Consider the following 17,392-nt stretch of genomic DNA (forward strand, 5'->3'; position numbering starts at 1 on the left):
AGAGGGATATGGGGATCGATAGAGCTGCGAGTCAGTGTCCGCATGAAATTTAGTCGATACTCCCATCCCACCAACCATAGTCGCCAAGCTGAGCCTCACTTAACTGGAACGCTTTTGTTATGTTGCAGTATACCGTTGTTCTGAGTCATGAAACATATACAAACAAGGGTGCGGAGCAGGGGCGTTGCCAGGATATTATTACAGGAGAGGGGAACCTCACTCTGACACAACATAAAAAAAAAAGTAAAGCACTGTGCGAAGGCGCACCAACCGTATCTGTGCTCAATCAACAAGTGTTTCGATTCCTGGAATACATCATGAACCAGTTAAGCCCGTTGCCTTCGCGAGCCTCTATACCGCTCATGTACAAGAGAGAGAGAGAGAGAGAGGGGGGGGGGGGGGGGGAGGACGACGAAAACTCATTATAGGAAGCTCTATACGCGCCTGGCTATGTAGTAGACTCGAGTTCTAACGCGCTCCTCTATTCGGCTGACTATGAAACTTCGTTGTTTGCCACAATACTTTTCTTTACATGCGTTTGAGCTGGATTGGAGTTTTTTACCACTGATAGCTCCATTGTAATTCTTCGGAGAGTGAAATGGAAGGTATTACGTAATTACGATCGTCAAATGCGTTATTTGCGTTTCCGCACATTAATGAATGTTTGTCATGATCATCACTTGATCCTCCACAGCATGTCGTCCTATACTAGAAAGAAAACGCAGAGCTTGCTGCCACTTCAGGTTCGTTCCTCGCGACAAGCAGCCAGAAGTGTTTTGAAAATGAGATGATCAAAGGTGGCTTCGAGAAGCAGTCATTTTCGCAGGTCTGGTGGGCCGGACGTAGTCGCGGAGGGGCGCACAGGTGGGCAAAACAACGAGCCGAGGACGCGGGAGAGATGGCAGACGCGGCGACGTCCCCTCCTCCGGCGCACACATGGACGGCAAGAAGAGAGGAAGCTAAACAACGACTGCAGCAACACATATACAACGCAAGCGTCGTCGTCGTCGTCGTCTAGTCGTCGGCGCGGGGCTTCGATTTTCGAGCCGCCGCCACAGCACGCCGTGCGGCAGCAGCCAAGGGCGCTCGTCGGCGTCCTCCCCCCCGGCGGCGCGCTCAAAGTGGACTCCTCTGTCGGCTCGCCCAGCCAGCCAACCCCTCGCCAGTCTGGCGAAGAATGCCGCCGGTGCGGCAGCCGTGCTGGCTGCAAGCTGACGCCGGGAGCCGACGACTCGTCGTGCCTACGTCGTTGCGGCGCCGCCACCGCCGTGTTCTGCGTTCGTAAACACTGTCGGGCACCGAGGATGTGCTGTTCGACCCACACATCGCCTCGGAGGATCGTCTCCGACAACGTGGCCCGCCGGTTGCCGTTCGCCTCAGCGCTAACCGGCACTGCTGCGCCTGCAGACAAGCTACTACTACAGCTGCTAAGTTCGAAGGGGTTGTTTGGTTTCCTGGCGCGTCTGTAGGCCTAACCGGTTGACGGAATCCTGACTGCGTGTGTGGCAAGCGTTGACGCTGGTGTTTTGTTTCGCTCCGCTGCTTATCTGTACTTGTCCGATCATCCTGACCAGGGCGAGTGTTCTGTAGGGAAGTGCCTGGCAGTTCGGTGCACACGGTGCATCGCTGCGCGTGCGTGTGGAGGAGAAATATTGGCCTCTTGGCGCGCAGGGACCAGACGCGGATGCTGACGTTTTCGAGCAGCAACTTGGTCACCCGCATGTCTGCCCGCAAGACGGATTTCTTCGAAAAGCGGTCGCAACAAGAAGGTTCGTCGCTCTGGTGGTGTCAACAACGGCGCGTGCGTTTGGATGCCAAGTGCGTGTTTTTCGTGAAGTGTCGTTCCCTCGTTTGGAGCTTTCCACTCGCCGGTCCCTCTCGTTCAAGTTTAGGATAACGTTCTTTTCTTTTTTCCTACGCCCAGATCTCTTCGTGTCAGATGACAAGTTCGAGTGCTATTTGTCTTGACAGACGCATGCATCGTGACACGAATTTGCCGTTTGTACGCAAAAGTCGCTCAGCCGCGGCGACAGAAATCGAAGCGACGACCCTCGCGACTTGTGACGGATGACGACAGTGTGAGAAGCAGTGCGTACTTTATTTCTAATTGGGGCGACGAAAACGTCCACAGTGCCCTGCACTCGAAATGACTCCACTGCGGCTTCTCGTCGTCGTGCCTCTGTTGGCCATGCTCATCCGTGAGTACCGTTTCTGAATTTGCGCGTGTGTGTGTGTCTTGCATTGCGTTCGTTATTGTAATGCTTATTGTAATGCGCTCCACTGCTCTCGTATACGCTACATCGTCCTTGACATAGGTGGACCAAAAAAGAAAAAAAGAAGAAGGCACCGTACATACGTACCTACTACCGAAATTTCAAGGCAGGTTTAAAGCCGGCTTCATTTCTGTAGTCATGTCTTGCAGAGTACTGGACCAATGACTGACAGACATATCTATCCAATGACTTACCCCATCCTGATAAAACAAAATGTCCGAGCAGTCATTTTCTGTCATATTAGTGTCCGCAGTGGTTTGAGCTGAAGTCAGTGCTTTTGCCTAACATCATTCGTTTAATTGAGCAAGTTGGATAGATACAGCTTCACCGAACTACCATCACTTATGCAATGCTGACTACGCCAGTACTCGTCCGATTCTGTTTCAATCTTGAACTTTTGTAGATTGTATAGTGTCATAAAGGCTTCAAAAAATATAAGCAACTACACTGTTGAACGTTTTCGAATTGCTCAATACCGAACAAGAGTGGTTAATTTAAAAAAAGAAAAAGATGTGGTACCGAGGACAAAGACGTTCACTCGAGAGGTAGTACTTCACGCGATGCGCGCTTTGTTTTGACGTCACGTCGTGCTTTCAAGGACCGTCGTAGATGCTACAGCGCTCAGTGCCAAACAGTGTTAGTGCAAGGCGAAAGCTAAGCGACGGCGTTTGTAAAAGCAGCGATCTCCGTAACGCTGCAGCAGCTCCTTTGCAGCTGCTGCAGTCGGGCCAAGCGCGCCCGTGATTTCTCGCTAGGCCTAATCATGGCGTGCTGCTGCATAATCACGCTACTGTATGAACGGCTTAAGGCAATAAAGTCATCCGTAGCCTTTCATTCCGCCACATCCTGGTACGGACGAAAGAGCCTGCTGGCTGGAACGCAACTGCCACGTTCTACCATGCACCACCAAGGAGGTGTTGCAAGTTCGTAATTGGTGTCTTGCAACCGCGTGTTTATTTCTCTCTTTAGGACATACAGTATCTTCCATTTCAGACGAGTTGTGACTTGACGTGGCAACATCATACCACATAAAAATGAGACATATCGTATGCTCATATCATATATTGACCATACTATGTATTGCCTCCGCGGTTTTCGTAACCAGGTAGACGTCGAACACACGCGCGCTTTGGTGATTTGGCTTTCAGCGTACAACGGTAACCTTCAGGAACCTACGACTAATGGCCCTTCCTGCTGAGAAAAGGCTTTTTTGTACGTCAGCACACGCTGAAACTGTCGGCCTGTGCATGTGGCGGACTTTCGCAGAACATGCAGTATCGGTCTTGCCCAAATACTTCTTTTACTGCGCATGTAAAATGAGGGTTTCAATATGTTGTACATTCGAACGCCTTTACTGACAACTACATTGACTTTATAGCAAAAGATTCTTTACGTCCTTGCTGAAGCGAGGAAGAGTATAGCTGGTGATGAGAAAAAAGAAAAGAAGCAAACGTAAAAGTGTCAAAGCCAAATTAACTCTTGACGTCGTCAGAAGCCGGGATCATCAGACGTCTCGCTGTATTCGACTATTTATCCGTGCAGCGCTCATCAAAAACAATAGCGCACCTTCTGCAGTGCGCATATAGAGTGTACCAGCTGACGTTAGCCGAAATGTTGTTTGTTTTGTTTTTTTAATTGTTTTTTTTTTCTAATTAGCCAGAGCATTGACGCAGAAGCATCCCTTAACATAGCTGGCACGTCCGGTATGCATCTTTCCTGTCGTACATATATGCGTTTCTTCAATACTGCAAATCGATTCTGCGGAATCCTGCAAGGTGGCGGAAGCGTTAAGAAAGGGAAATTAATAACCACCTGTTTGAGATCGAACCCGGGACCAACGCCTTTCCGAGGCGGTCGCTCTGCCAATGGCCTTGTCGCTTCTTGCTGCAAACGGGTGGTTGTCAATTTCCTTTTCTTAATGCCTTTCTCCAGCGCTGCGCAAATCACAGGATGAACACTTGCGAAATCGCTTGGTTTTCCATCCGTTCTAACGTCGGAAACTCGACGCTTCCCGAACGCAGCCGGACATCCGCACCACAGTGGTGTATAGTTTTCTTCAAAACGACACGCCGCAGCAGTTGAATATCGCAGCACAGTCAAGTCGAAAGGACGCGACGTTCAGACATGGACTGTTGCCAGGGCCGGCGTCGGTTCCCGACGTGGCGCCGCTGCAGCCGAGTTGGTAGCAATACACTAGCAAATGAAAACTCAAGGCCCACTTGATTTATGGTCTGCTGGGTAGAACTGAAATGCAGAATAGTTTAAAGCGGTCGCGCGTTCTGGTGGTTTGAGCTGGCCGCCCTGCGAAAAATGAAAAGGGAAGCCTCGATCGCTTCATTCCTCGTGCCAGAAAGAACATTGGAATAAACATGAATATGCACCTTTCTTGTTGGTATCAAACGCGCGATCATTTAACGAACGAAATGAACGCGAAAATTACCTCGACCGTTGCCTGCGAATATCAGCAGCGATAGGCAAACATCACCTGAATGTAATTTTTAGTTGACATAGAGTTAGAGAAGCGCTTGTGGTAAGCAGTCCCGTGTTTTTCAGTATGAAACCACACGTTATGTTCTGTATTGACTACTGAAAAGTCCGTTATGCAAGAACCGCATAGACAAAAAAAAAATCATGAGTGGTACGTTAAGAAATAAACGTAAATAAAAGATACATGCAGGGCGTTATGTGTGGATCCATTCAATGCGTGACCTTCATTACGGGACGCTGGCCTTAACGTTGATCTCAATCGCTTTGATCTTCATAAGAAAATGGCTTCATATGTCCGCGTGAAAATGAAACAACAAATCAATTTAGACTGATAAATTATAGTCGGAAAACTCTAGTGTCGTTAATTTCACCACCACAGGTTTAATAATCAATGTGAAATGATTCACTTTTAAAGTTTACGCCGAAATCACCGTCGGTGACGTCACCATTTCAAGGTGTTTTTTCGTATTTTGGCCGCATTGGCTCAACGAAGTTTCCTGAAACTTGGTACGTTAATTCTCTCGCTCTTTAAGAAGACAACGTATTTCATTTTATACCGATTCGGAACTACGTAGGCCCTAGCAGGCGCCGTCAAGATCTGTGACGTCACGGCGACTGGTGCTGGAATTTCAAGGTGGCGTCGCCACCCGCATTTTCTTTTTGCGCGTTTTCTCGCTCACAAAGCGCCTTCTCGCAGCAAGTGTGGTGTATCTTGGTATAATGAAACAGTAATTTACCAGTACGAGTAAAATCGTTTTTTTTCTGTAGTGTCTTTTTAAATGTTTCACACCCTTCCTTCCATGAGAACGAAAAACCGATCGCTTCCTGTCTCGAGGCGAAGACAATAATAGACAAGCTATGTTCGTTCAGGATGAGCGTGCCTGCATCGTGCTACACAGTTCCGTGGAAACCACGCGCTCGCTCTTGTGTTTTCAGCGGGAGGAATTTCCTCCGTTTATTTGTGCTCAGTGCGCATCCGGATGTCTGCGTTTCTTTTCTTTCTTCGTTTTCCTCGTTTTTGTTTTTCCTTTTCCTCTTTCTTTCTTTTTTATACAAGCTGTCTGCGCGCGCGTCTGAGGGATTTGCCTGTTGAGAAGCTGCGATCCGTTCGTCGTGGGGGCGCGCGGATTGAAGAGCGCTTCGCTGCGGGTTGTTTGACGAGCTCCCCCATCCCACGAGTGAACAGAGTAAACGTATATACCTCTGGTAAACGCGCGCCCTGCGCGAGCTTGCAACGCGAGACATTCCGCAGGCGCTGATCTTGCACACGCACGCACCAGCGTCGTGTACAGGCAGGCCCTTGTGCAATGCCAGTGTTATTCAGGCGCGCGCGCTTATTTTCTCAAAAAAAGATCCGCCTGCAACGGATGGCCTCGTATACGGGATTGCATTGTCCGAAACGTGGAGATGGAAGGTTCATCCCCCCCCCCCCCCGCCCTCCAGGCTTCATATTTAGTACTAAGTTGCGTAACACAGATAAGCTTCTTTACTGAATCATCAATGAGTTATTGCACGTCAAAAGCCCCCTTCATCCATCTATCGGCTCCATTTCCCAATTTAGAGGCTCGCCGATATTTGTTACTCGAGGCAGGCTGTTTGTCTATTTAAAGGGGAGATGTAAGTATTTAAATATTGAAGAGATAAAATAGCGTTCGCTGTTAGCCATGTGTCCTAAATATCTGCCAAGCAATGTGAAATTGTTGAACGACAAAAAGCACAGAACAGGAAGAAACGTTGTGTCGCCCAACGATTTCACAGTGATGCACCAACTGGTGCAGCAGTCAACGCAGTGTTTGACTCCTGCGGATGTGCACTGCCGCGGAACGTCTTTGAGTGAACCAAGCCCTCCCTCTCTTTTTATAATCTTCTCTTTTTTTACGGTGAGAGTTGCGTTAGGGCATCGTAAAGAAAAAAATAGCAACTACTTATATCAGTAGGAATGCAGCGTGCGGGAATTCCAGTTATGTTAAGTAAGGTTTTATCAAGGACGACGCCAAGCCACTTGCGCCCGCCATTTCTAAAGCTCTCTAGAATAACGCCCAAGCTTCGTGAGAGTTCCCAGGACGAATCGGCAACTTGGTACGCGCCGAAGTCTCCCACGCGTGGCCGTTCTTGCATTCCGCCTCCATCGATATGTATCCACTGAGACCAGGAATCGAGCCCGCGACGTCTGCAGCGGAACGCGGTATGGGTTCTTCTGAAGGTTCCATTCCTGCCGTCGATATGCTAATTGTTCGCTCTTCCTGCCATTTGACCAGTATTCTTAGCGCATCATGCTGGGCAGACGCATACGTTTTCACAGTGTCTGTGCATCTGTCAATTAAAGGGGGGAGGGGGGTTGTACTATAGTCGTTTACAACTATACGAATACCGGCTACGCCCCCACAACTGCGGCGCGCCTGCCATTCATCTGTGCTAGGGAGTCGTGCTAATGATTTCCGCTATAACCATAAGTACGTTTTCGCCGTAAATTTAAGTACTGCGCATATTAATAATTAAAAGTTTGTCGTCCCAACTTAATATAATGCGTTATCCTAGGCATTGACGTCGTAATCTTGGCTGAAACTGAAATTTCCCAAGAACTACAAGTTCTTGACCGAAAACCAACGACACAAACATGCGTCCGTTTGGGAAACTTAGCTACCTGAAATACGGGGCATGTGCTTGACGTCACGAAAATGAGTAAAGGCGATTGGATGGGGCATCTATGCAACTTCTGTCTGGGTGAGAGAGTGACAGCTGTGGGCGGAGCTTACATGCTGTTACCGAAAAAGCAAACAAAAATTGATCTTAGATAAAAATAAAGCATAACGCGCTCGCGCGCGCACCCCCTTCCCCCCCCCCCCCCCCCCCCCCCCCACACACACGAACAAGGAATTTGAATGTGTGAACGCACGCTATTCTATTCACTTAAGGTCTCAGTAAATTCCCACACCTTCTCCCCACTCCCTCTTGATTCCAGAGCAGAGCTCTCTCAGCTGCGTAGCCGCTGTCAGTTGCAGAAGGGAGTGGAAGGTTGGTCTAGCTGCCTTGCCTCATATCGTGGTTGTTCACACTTCTCAAGGATGGAGACGACTCCTTTCTTTGCAAAACAACTCGATATTTATGTACAGAGTATATACACAAGGTTACATGGCAGCTATGTACATTGGAACTTTCGCAATATAATTCGGCAGAGCCGACCAGTGCATAGCACCGCTCCTGCGACAAGAACCCTCGTGAGGAGCCGGGAGCCAGGTTTTAACCCCAACATTGCTCCTCCCAATTCTCCCCACGGCAAATCAAAACAACTCAGCCCGCTTATTGGGCCAACCGTAAATTGGTCTGCCGGAGGCCTCCACCCCCTCTCTCTCTCTGAAGCCTTTTGAGCCACCAGCCTGAGAGAGAGACGTGGAAGACGTCCGGCAACCGACATTCTCAGAAGTGCACTAAAGAAACATACACGATGGTGGCGCCGTTCAGTTACCCTGCTCGTGTTCATACACTGTGCGGCCGGTTAACTAGCGGAGCCATGCCATCCCTCCTCGGAAACCTCTCGTATCCGTTGACAGGCTTTTAACAGACACTTTGCGAGATTTACTGGGCCACGTGCACCGTACTCGGCGACATCTCGTCTCTGTCGACAGGCGTTCACGGATCCTATGCGAGATTTATTGACGTCCCAGTCTTGGCTCCCTTCGCACTGCTTCCCGGACCCCCCCGCGCTTCCTACACTCAAACCGAGCGTCGCTGCGCTCCGATCTCGACTCCGAGGCTGGCTTCTTGGAAGCCGCTTTCTGGGGGAAAGACACAACTATCCCCCCGTTCTCGACACGCCGGACCTTACAGTCTCGTATCGTCGCTGACAAATCTGTAAAAGTACAGTTACGTAATAAGAAACAGTAAGAGAGAGAGTACATGCAAGTGTCAACTACCTTCGGAAACAAACAAAAAAACATAATGAAGAATAAAACATCGGACAAATACTACACGCGCGATGTCGCCGGTAACGCGAAAAATGCATTACCGAGACTCCGTTGGCGCATTCTGCCGAGCGGCACGGTTGTTTTCTATATGCTTCGATGGCAGTGCGTTGCTGGGAAGCCTTGACTTATTCATCCACGTCTCGTAAGGTTATTGGCCTGTTCTGTACAGTATGGAGAGCTGCAGGCGCACGGTTATTGCTCCACCGACTTCAATTATAGCTGCCCGCCAGGTGCAGCCCCTTGCAAGTGCGCCCCCTGTTAGCTTTCTCTCGAAAAAAATCGAAGCTGCTGGCAAGGCCTTTCAGCGAAGAAAACTGAGGCAGCTCGCTTCCAAAGTCTCATTCCATTGCGTAAAAAGCTCGACTAATTATATCCTGCCCGGCCCGTTAATTTGCAAGCCTGCAGTATTTTCGCATTCGCTATGCAGTCTCAGATTTCACGTCCGAAAGATGAATCTAAAAGAAAGAAAAGAAATCGCGAGGCTTTGTGCGCAATGATATTAACTTGCAGCCTCCGCAGTAATATTGTAGTTGTCTATAGTTGGATAGAACATAAGAAGTCCGGAGAGGCCCCGCCCAGACCTCCGAAGCACGGCAGTCGATAGCAAAGATATGGCAGCGCTCATGCACTCAGAGTCGCCGACCGCCCGGCTCATGACGTCAACCATGTGTGCGCGCCCACTGGTGCAGGCTTAAAATTCTGTGCATCCGCATTTGAGGTGGAAATGCCACGGACTTCTAAAGTTGTATTCGATTATAATGCAGCCGATCGCTTGTTGACAGGAGAGAGAGAGTTCTTGGTTAGTATCGGACCATACGAGTTTCATACTTTTGAGTTCTTGACACTGCAAGCACGTTTACGCGGCCAAGACTTTTTCATTAATTTCAAATATGGCGTAAGAAAGCGGCTTAGCGACTGCCCAGGACTCGCGATCTTTAACTATCGCCTTATATTTAAGCAACTGATAAACCCGTCCAGACGTCAGATCTCGTCATGAAATGCGAACAATTCTATATGTGAAGTGAAATGGAGTTCCCGAAGCGGGTTTTGGGTTCAGCTAAAACAAACAATAAGACACACACTTCATAGCTAAATTATGCAACACACACACACACAACACACACACACACACACACACACACACACACACACACACACACACACACACACACACACACACACACACACACACACACACACACACACACAACAAACGTTAGGACATGACTATCACACAGAGCAATAAGTCCGTGGCATTTTTTTTTTTTTCCGCCTTCCTTATGACTCACACAGTTCGTCACGGCGGCCTCTCCCCCACTCTGGAGAGGGCACGAAGCATATACACACGATAGCTAAGGAAATCAGTTCCAGCCTTGAAGAAGACATGTCCACTTGTCGAAACGTCGGCTCGAGCACCCACCCCCTGTTTACGGATTTTTTCATCGCAAGCTTCCATCTTCCACTTCCTGCCGTTTTTTTTAGAGCAATAATCAGTACGATATGTACCCCCCCTCCCCCACCCCACCTTCCGCTTTGTACCCAAAAATGCTATTTGCGTTCATTTTTGAGAACTCTCATGTCAGTATTCGAATTCAGCAGAGTTCAAACTGTGATTACCCACTCCAAAGTCATTTTTTACAAAGAGTGCTTCAGCTTCGCTTTAAGTTTTGCATGTGTATATGTGCAGGCACACATACAAACATGCACATGAACACGCATAATGGGTGGTCTGTGTCCGTTTACTATTATCTTTTATGTATACAAAACATGGGAAGGTAGGCCACGTTAGGGCCGGCTGTCCCATCATCACGAAATCAATATTAATTACAGTGTCTTCTTGGTCGTACCTCCTGCGCCCACTTTTCTGTTACGATGGCCGATAATAATTTCTCAACGAATTAAACCGCTATATTTACTCGCATACCCCCGGCTTATGTTGACTATTCGCTGTCGTTACATAATATATATAATTGTTGGGGTTTACGTCCCAAAACCACGATATGATTATGAGGGACGCCGTAGTGGAGGGCTCCGGAAATTTCGACCACTCGGTGTTTTTAACGTGCGCTGTTGCAACAGCGATATATTTGTTCATTGAATCCTAATTCTATGACTGAACTGCCTACCAAGTTCTTTAACCTCCCTTGCTGTGCGCACTATCCTGCGCACCGCTACCCGGTGTTATCGCAAGGTCCTACTGCGGTCTGAGAAGAGAGCCATTGCAAAATACTGTCGTTCGCGTGCGCCGCTCGTGGGGTACTGGGTAAACCGTCGAGACGTAATGCGCCGTGACGATGTGTGGATTTCGAAAGGCGCGGTTCCATTCGCTCGATCCCGCCTGGGCATAGATTTGCTTCGCGAGATAGGCCGTGATTTGCACGAGCGCGCGTATATGGTGCGCCTCCACAACGGAGTTTCGCCAGAAAACGAAAGAAGGAAGTGTGGAGACGGGTTTACGTCGCCGCACGGCGCGCACGCGACTGTTTGCCCGACGAACTTTGCATTTCGGAAGTGGGGTTTTCGCGAAGTAATACACGGCGGTATTTCGCGGAGAAAGCAATGTCCTGGGGCGTAACCGCATCGCGTATACACAGTCCTTGCGTGGAAGCTCGCACGGTTATTATCGTAATGTTTGTATAGTTTGTTCTTGCGATCTCCGCACTTCTTTCTTTTTTTCTTTCTTTCTCTTCATCCCAATCTTTGCCGTGACGAAATCTCGTTTCTCTTGCTTTCACTTTCATTGATCAAACAGAACATCTCCTTCCGTTCCCACCACAATTTCTACTCTCGTGTCTGTTGGTTCTTGCGCAGCGTCGAAAGGTACACAGACGAAATTAAGTCACCTATGTACACACGCACAGAGAGAGAGAGAGAGAGAGAGAGAGAGAGAGAGAGAACTGTATTACAGCGCGACACGCGGGATTTGTGGACTTTGCAGCGTATTGAAGGATGTAATTTGGCGAGTGTGGTGACGGACGGGAGGTATTGCCAGCGCGGCAGTTTATATTGGAAATAATATCGGAGCTCTCGTAATTGCAGTGTGTGCAGCCGGGTATAGACGCTTTCGAGGCGCCGTGGACGAAATTGCCGAGCGCAGCTCCAGACTTTGCGGGCGTAATAGTATTGTAGAAACGGGCAAATCGTGATTCGATGTTGTCAGGCTCTTGAACTTAGCAATAACGGTTCCCCTGTTCCCGGGTATACAATCGGGAAAAACAGAGTGCGCGAGATGATCGGAGCGTAGTGTGAAAGGTACGAGAAAAAAAGAGGAAGAAGAAAATGAAATAGATTGGATGATTACTGGGCATACGCTGCCGTAGTTCCCCTCTAAGCGTATTTCTACAAGTATTGTCGATGACACCCACCCCTCCCCCCTCTCTCCCCTCCCATGCCAGTTCTGTCATGAAATGAAATATATAATTGTTTTAAAGACCCATCGCCGGTTCGGAAAATAAAGAAAAAGACTTCTTGAAGCGCCGCTTTGTAAGCTTGATGCGAATTTATGTGATACTGTATAGCACAATGCATCTTTCTCGGAGGAGGGCACTGGTTCCGAGTTTTTGTCACAGGAACGTGTTTGGCGCGGTGAGTGATGAAGCAACAAAACGTGCATATACCATGCTAGTCATACTTTAACGTTAAATTATTCCTATTGTAGCTTTTTAAGCTAATTATACATTTTTTTACATTTTAAGTTTAACCATACGTTCATCTGGCCTCTCCTCTATTACACAACACTCATACCTTTTTCTCAGTCTCCTACATTTTCAGCTTCAGTTTTTTAAATTTATATATGAAAAAAATATGGGAAGGTAGGCTACGTTAGAGCCGGCTATCGCATCATCATGATACACAAGCACAAGAAAATGAGGAAGAATAAAAGAATACGAAAAAAATAAAATATATTCTGAAGCACTATGCACATATACAATATGTGGTGTATATAAAATAAGGGTTAGTCCAGTACATATACAGGGCATAGAGGCCGTACAGATAATTTCTTTTATGCACTTACATATATCGTGACTATGAGATACGTTCATTAATAGCTCAACACCATTAAAGGGAGCAATAATAGCAACTATAAACACTTCACTAAACTTGTCTCCGTTGAAAAATCACGAAGAGCGCTCAAAGTTTTCAGCGAATTCAGCCACCCGATTCGTCTCCCAATCCTCCTTGAGATTGCGTGCCACATCATCATCGTCATAAGATTTCGTTGGCTTGCAGAGTTTTTACGTTTATTGTACGCGTCACAACTTTTGGGTTGCGAATTCCTTACATCAACCCAAAGATCTAAGTCCGGTCCGGGTACAGACAAACCTGTTACAAACAGAAAGTTAATAGATATTCAGCTGGATGGGAAGAAGAAGGAAAAAATCGAGAACGCGATTGAGCCTCCTCGGAATAGTACGCATCGACGGCGCTGCCTGTACGAAGCACTCAGCTAGCTGAGTAATATGGTAATGAAGAAAAATTGTGCTGGGGTTAATATTGATTCAAGAGGAATCGCTGGAGGAGGGAATCGGCGTGCAGCGAGGCGGAGGCAAGTTTCGGATGACACGTATATGCTGGTTATGCTTTCTCCAACCATCATCATTGAAGCACGGAGGCGCAGCTTTCGATCGATGATTTTTTTCTCATTGCTAGTCTGTAGAAGAAGCTAGCTCTCCGTCGGAAAGCGAACATCTCCACGATGGCCATATAAGCCAGGCTGGCGTAATATCGCCGTAATATATATGTGCACGTATATATACTTCTGAGAGAGAGATAAAGAAAGAAGTTAGACGCGTGTAGTTCTCGTTTCGCAGCGCGATATAGTTTAGTGGGAAATGAAGAGAAATGGCGGCGACGGGGGAGGCTCGCGGCTGTGTAGAGTTATGTAAATAGCCATTTCGCCTCGCTAGCGAGGTCGTAACGGAACGTTGCGCTGTTTACGCTACTTTTTTCCCCCTACTTCTGTCGCCTTACTGTTGCCTGCACCCGAGTGCACGCCATCACCTTATTTCTTGCTTACAACTGCCGAAACTCCTATACTTAAATCTCATTCCTTGACGCCGCATGGAAGCCCGAATGGGGTTGACACGCACGCACGCATGCGCGCGCACTATTACTTTCGATGGCCTCGTCTGACTGGCGCGCGGCTTCTCTTCTTGGTGCACAGGATCCGTAGGCGGTGAGGCAATGGCGCTGTTGCGATATCGTCGACGGGCGACCGCTACATGGAATGCGCGCTCATAACGGCGATCCAACGTCGGTGCTTTTTGATTGTTTGCCCACGTCTCTCTCCCTCTCTCCCCTTTCATTCTGTCAGCTGCGAGCTGCGTCGTTCGTATATATAGGCATCTCAAGGAAGCGTCCGTGCATTTTGTTGGTTTTATTTCGGGAAGGACAGCCATATACGGCATTGTGAAGCGGAGAAACAAAAACGCCAGGCCTGCGCGGAAAGCGCAGCACAGCCGCAGCGAAGGCATTTCTAGAGCCCGTTATAAACTCTCTTGTGGCTACTAAAACAAGTACACCAGCAAGGTACGTACTACGCCATAAATCACAATTTTTGTGAAGTTGGGAAGCACCTACTACGCCATTATTCGTCATTCTGCGGAGAAGCGATGGTACCAGCTACACATCTGTAAGGCATTATGTGCACTTTGTTGACACGTCGACTGATGACGATGAAGAATTATGGCAGAGCCCTTTGTAATGGGTTAGAAGCATTCAACAACCTACTCGTTGCGCAATTCGCATTGTGTGATGCCTAGTTACAGAATTCGCGTCGTGTGACACCTGCTTGTTATTTCACTCTTCTACCACGATATTACATATAGTTATATGGTTCCTTCCCGACATGTAGCCTGTATAGGGCCTTTCAAAAAGCAGACTCCAGCACCGGCATGGCTCTGAGGTAGAATACTGGGCTCCCACGCAGAGGGCCCAGGTTCGAACTTTCGTTCCAGCCTGGAAATTTTTTGCTTATTTTGTTTTTTTTTATTTCGCGCGATAGTGGTTACGGACACCGGCGGCGGCGGACAACTACGGCGCCAAAAACGCCCGTTGAAATGATCTCATGACAGCTTTCGCTGTGAAAAGGGAACTTATCTATGCAGCTCAACCGCGGTGTCCCATTGTCTTTGTACATTCAGATGATGTGCACATGGTCGCTGGTTCGACTCCCGACAGCACTTTGAAAAGCGTAGAAACGCTTGTGATGCTGTTAAAAAGTTTTATGTTTAATAAAAGAAATGAGGGGCGCGGGAGGAGGATAAGTGTGGCGAGTCCAAAGCATGCAGGACAGGTGACGGTACTTGCCTCTGAAGTTCCTTCGTCATTTCTTATGATATCATTGGTTTCTTTGGAGCGTATTCTCGAGTCTATTTTATCGCATAGTGATGAGGAAGGACTGCCGTGCGTTCGAAAACATGAACACTTAGCTAGTTTCGCGAACTGTACCTGGACCAATTACAAGAAATCGAAACTACACTTCGGAATTGTCTGTTATCTCAGAATGATGTGTTGGAGCCCAGAAGTCATGTAGTGATTATTGTAGTCTTGGTATTGTTGAATAATATGATTTATGAGCAACCCCTCTGACCGTATGAATGAATGTAGTGCTTCGCAAGGGTACTTCACCCGATCATTACAGTAACTTCGCTTGCTGTCGTATATCGTTTCAAATCGTCGACCACATGCAACAAAGTGTCGAAGAATACGAAGTGCTAGAGAGACGCTCCGTTGCTCTTGCGGTCTGTGCCGTAACCGGCCGGCAATTAGGTAAGCGATTATTCCCGAGCTTAACGACATCGGAACAGCCTCATTAGCGTCGAAATCGTAAGAATCGTTGGCAGATCGACGCACTGCGGGGCGAGGCCACGTAGTCGCGCTCCCGTGAAGCGAAAACTTTCCTCTGCGTGTCCACGGTGCCCGTATTTGAATGGGTCGACCGATTCCCGTCGGGTCTCTAGGCGGAGCAGCACTGCGAATCCTCTGCCCTCTTTTCCTGTTGCCTTCTTACGATTAGACAGCACCACGCGAATAAGGAAGAAGATGGCTGGGTGTTGTTGATTGGTGTAAAAATAAAGAAGCAAAAAGAAGAAGTGTTTTACACGTAAGATAGTTCTTAATTTGTTCTGTCGTGGTGTGTGAATATACATGGATAAGCTATGGGGTCTCTCACGGGCTTAGCTAAAGCGATAATTCGGGCCATTTGGTATAGTCTGTCACACTGTGATCTTTAATAGCGCTGTAAAGAGAGGGACAGGAATTATGACACTTGCCGATATGCCGTAGAAAGAGATCCAAGCTGGGAAATGTTAGCCTGACTGATCGCCTCGTATCTGATGCTGCAGGTACCACGATGAACGAAGGAAGGGAATTTTCGAGGGCTCGTTTGCTTGTTTGACATAATGAAAACCAGCAGGTAATGAAGCCAAGGAAGGTATAGGGAACGTTAATTGTACTGTTCTAAGTGTATTGTAATAACTGTGATATATTACCCGCTGGCAGAAGGTCGCAGCTTCGGTCCCTGCCAGCGACAAGTTGTCTTTTCGTCCGCTTTACTTTCTTCACATCTATATCACAATTATTACAACACACTTAAAAGAGTACAACTAACATTCCCTATAACTTCATTATCTATGGCGTCATTATCTGCTGGTTTTTGGGCCACGATAAGTTAGATGCAAAGTATAGATTGCGCCCCCTTAAGACAATTAACAAAGCAGAATCTCCTAATGCGGCAGGATGCAGCAACGTGCTATAGTGTCAGTGTAGTTTCTTGTAAATGGACAGACCAGCGTCCCATTTGAAGTTAAACGAAAATTCAGGCTGCCAGTCTGTACCACTATGTTCGAGACAACTTGCGAAAAGGCACCCTGCGAAGAAGAAGTGGACGAGCAAAGTTGGACGTTCGTTTTCTGCGCTAATAAGGCATATTTCTGAGTTCGAAGCCGTTCTTCCCCGGCTACGATTTCCCTGCCGCGTTGGATCAGTACTTGGGGCGTCCCGCTGCCAAGTAAAGGTCGCGGGTTCGAAACACGGCGACTGCGGTGACTCTCGGCCGATGCTGAAGGAACGAACATCAGTGAGCTTAGATTTAGCTGTGCTCCGTTAGGAGGACCAGTGGCTGTTCAGGTAATTCTGGAGGTCACCGCTATACGGCATCCGTCATGCTATCACTGCACTACTTTGGTGTGTGCATCAGGTGCCACCAAACCGCCCTGGAATACACACCAGGTTGCATGAGGCCGTTCTGGCGTGTACACCAGGCAGCGCGAGACTGTGCCGACGCTCACACCAGAAAACTCTATATTACACCACACCGGTCTGGTTGATCCCCCAACAGGGATCCTGCGTATAGCACTGCATCTGGGAGTATATGCAGCAACCGTTGTCAGGCGTAGTAGCTAAGATTTTGGTATAGCCGTTTCTCTTTTAAAGCATCCAAAGGTTCCACATTTTACCTGCTAGTAAACACCAAATGTAACAGCTCTACGGCAGCTGTATAGTGGTTCTCTCAGTGCGAACAACACGCGTGCACCTCCATTGTGCGTCCCGGTTCACGAAACTGCGCTTGACGTTTGAATACTTCTCCGTGGACAAGGGCGAGCATGGCCTTCGTTTTCCTTTTGCCTGCCGTATTCAGGGCAACGTATATGGTATTGAGGGCAC

General features: G+C 48.0%; 1 protein-coding gene across 1 annotated transcript in view; it reads left to right on the forward strand.

Moving 5' to 3' along the window:
• Positions 1–1,154: 1,154 nt before the first annotated feature.
• LOC119393319 (bone morphogenetic protein receptor type-2) overlaps positions 1,155–17,392 on the forward strand; it is a 141,344-nt gene continuing 125,106 nt past the window's right edge. The window contains exon 1 of the mRNA XM_037660275.2: positions 1,155–2,198. Coding sequence (XP_037516203.1) covers positions 2,147–2,198 — 52 coding nt within the window. The 5' untranslated portion in view covers positions 1,155–2,146. The remainder of the gene's footprint in view (positions 2,199–17,392) is intronic.

This window comes from Rhipicephalus sanguineus, chromosome 5 (assembly GCF_013339695.2).
Source record: "Rhipicephalus sanguineus isolate Rsan-2018 chromosome 5, BIME_Rsan_1.4, whole genome shotgun sequence".
NCBI lineage: Eukaryota > Metazoa > Arthropoda > Arachnida > Ixodida > Ixodidae > Rhipicephalus > Rhipicephalus sanguineus.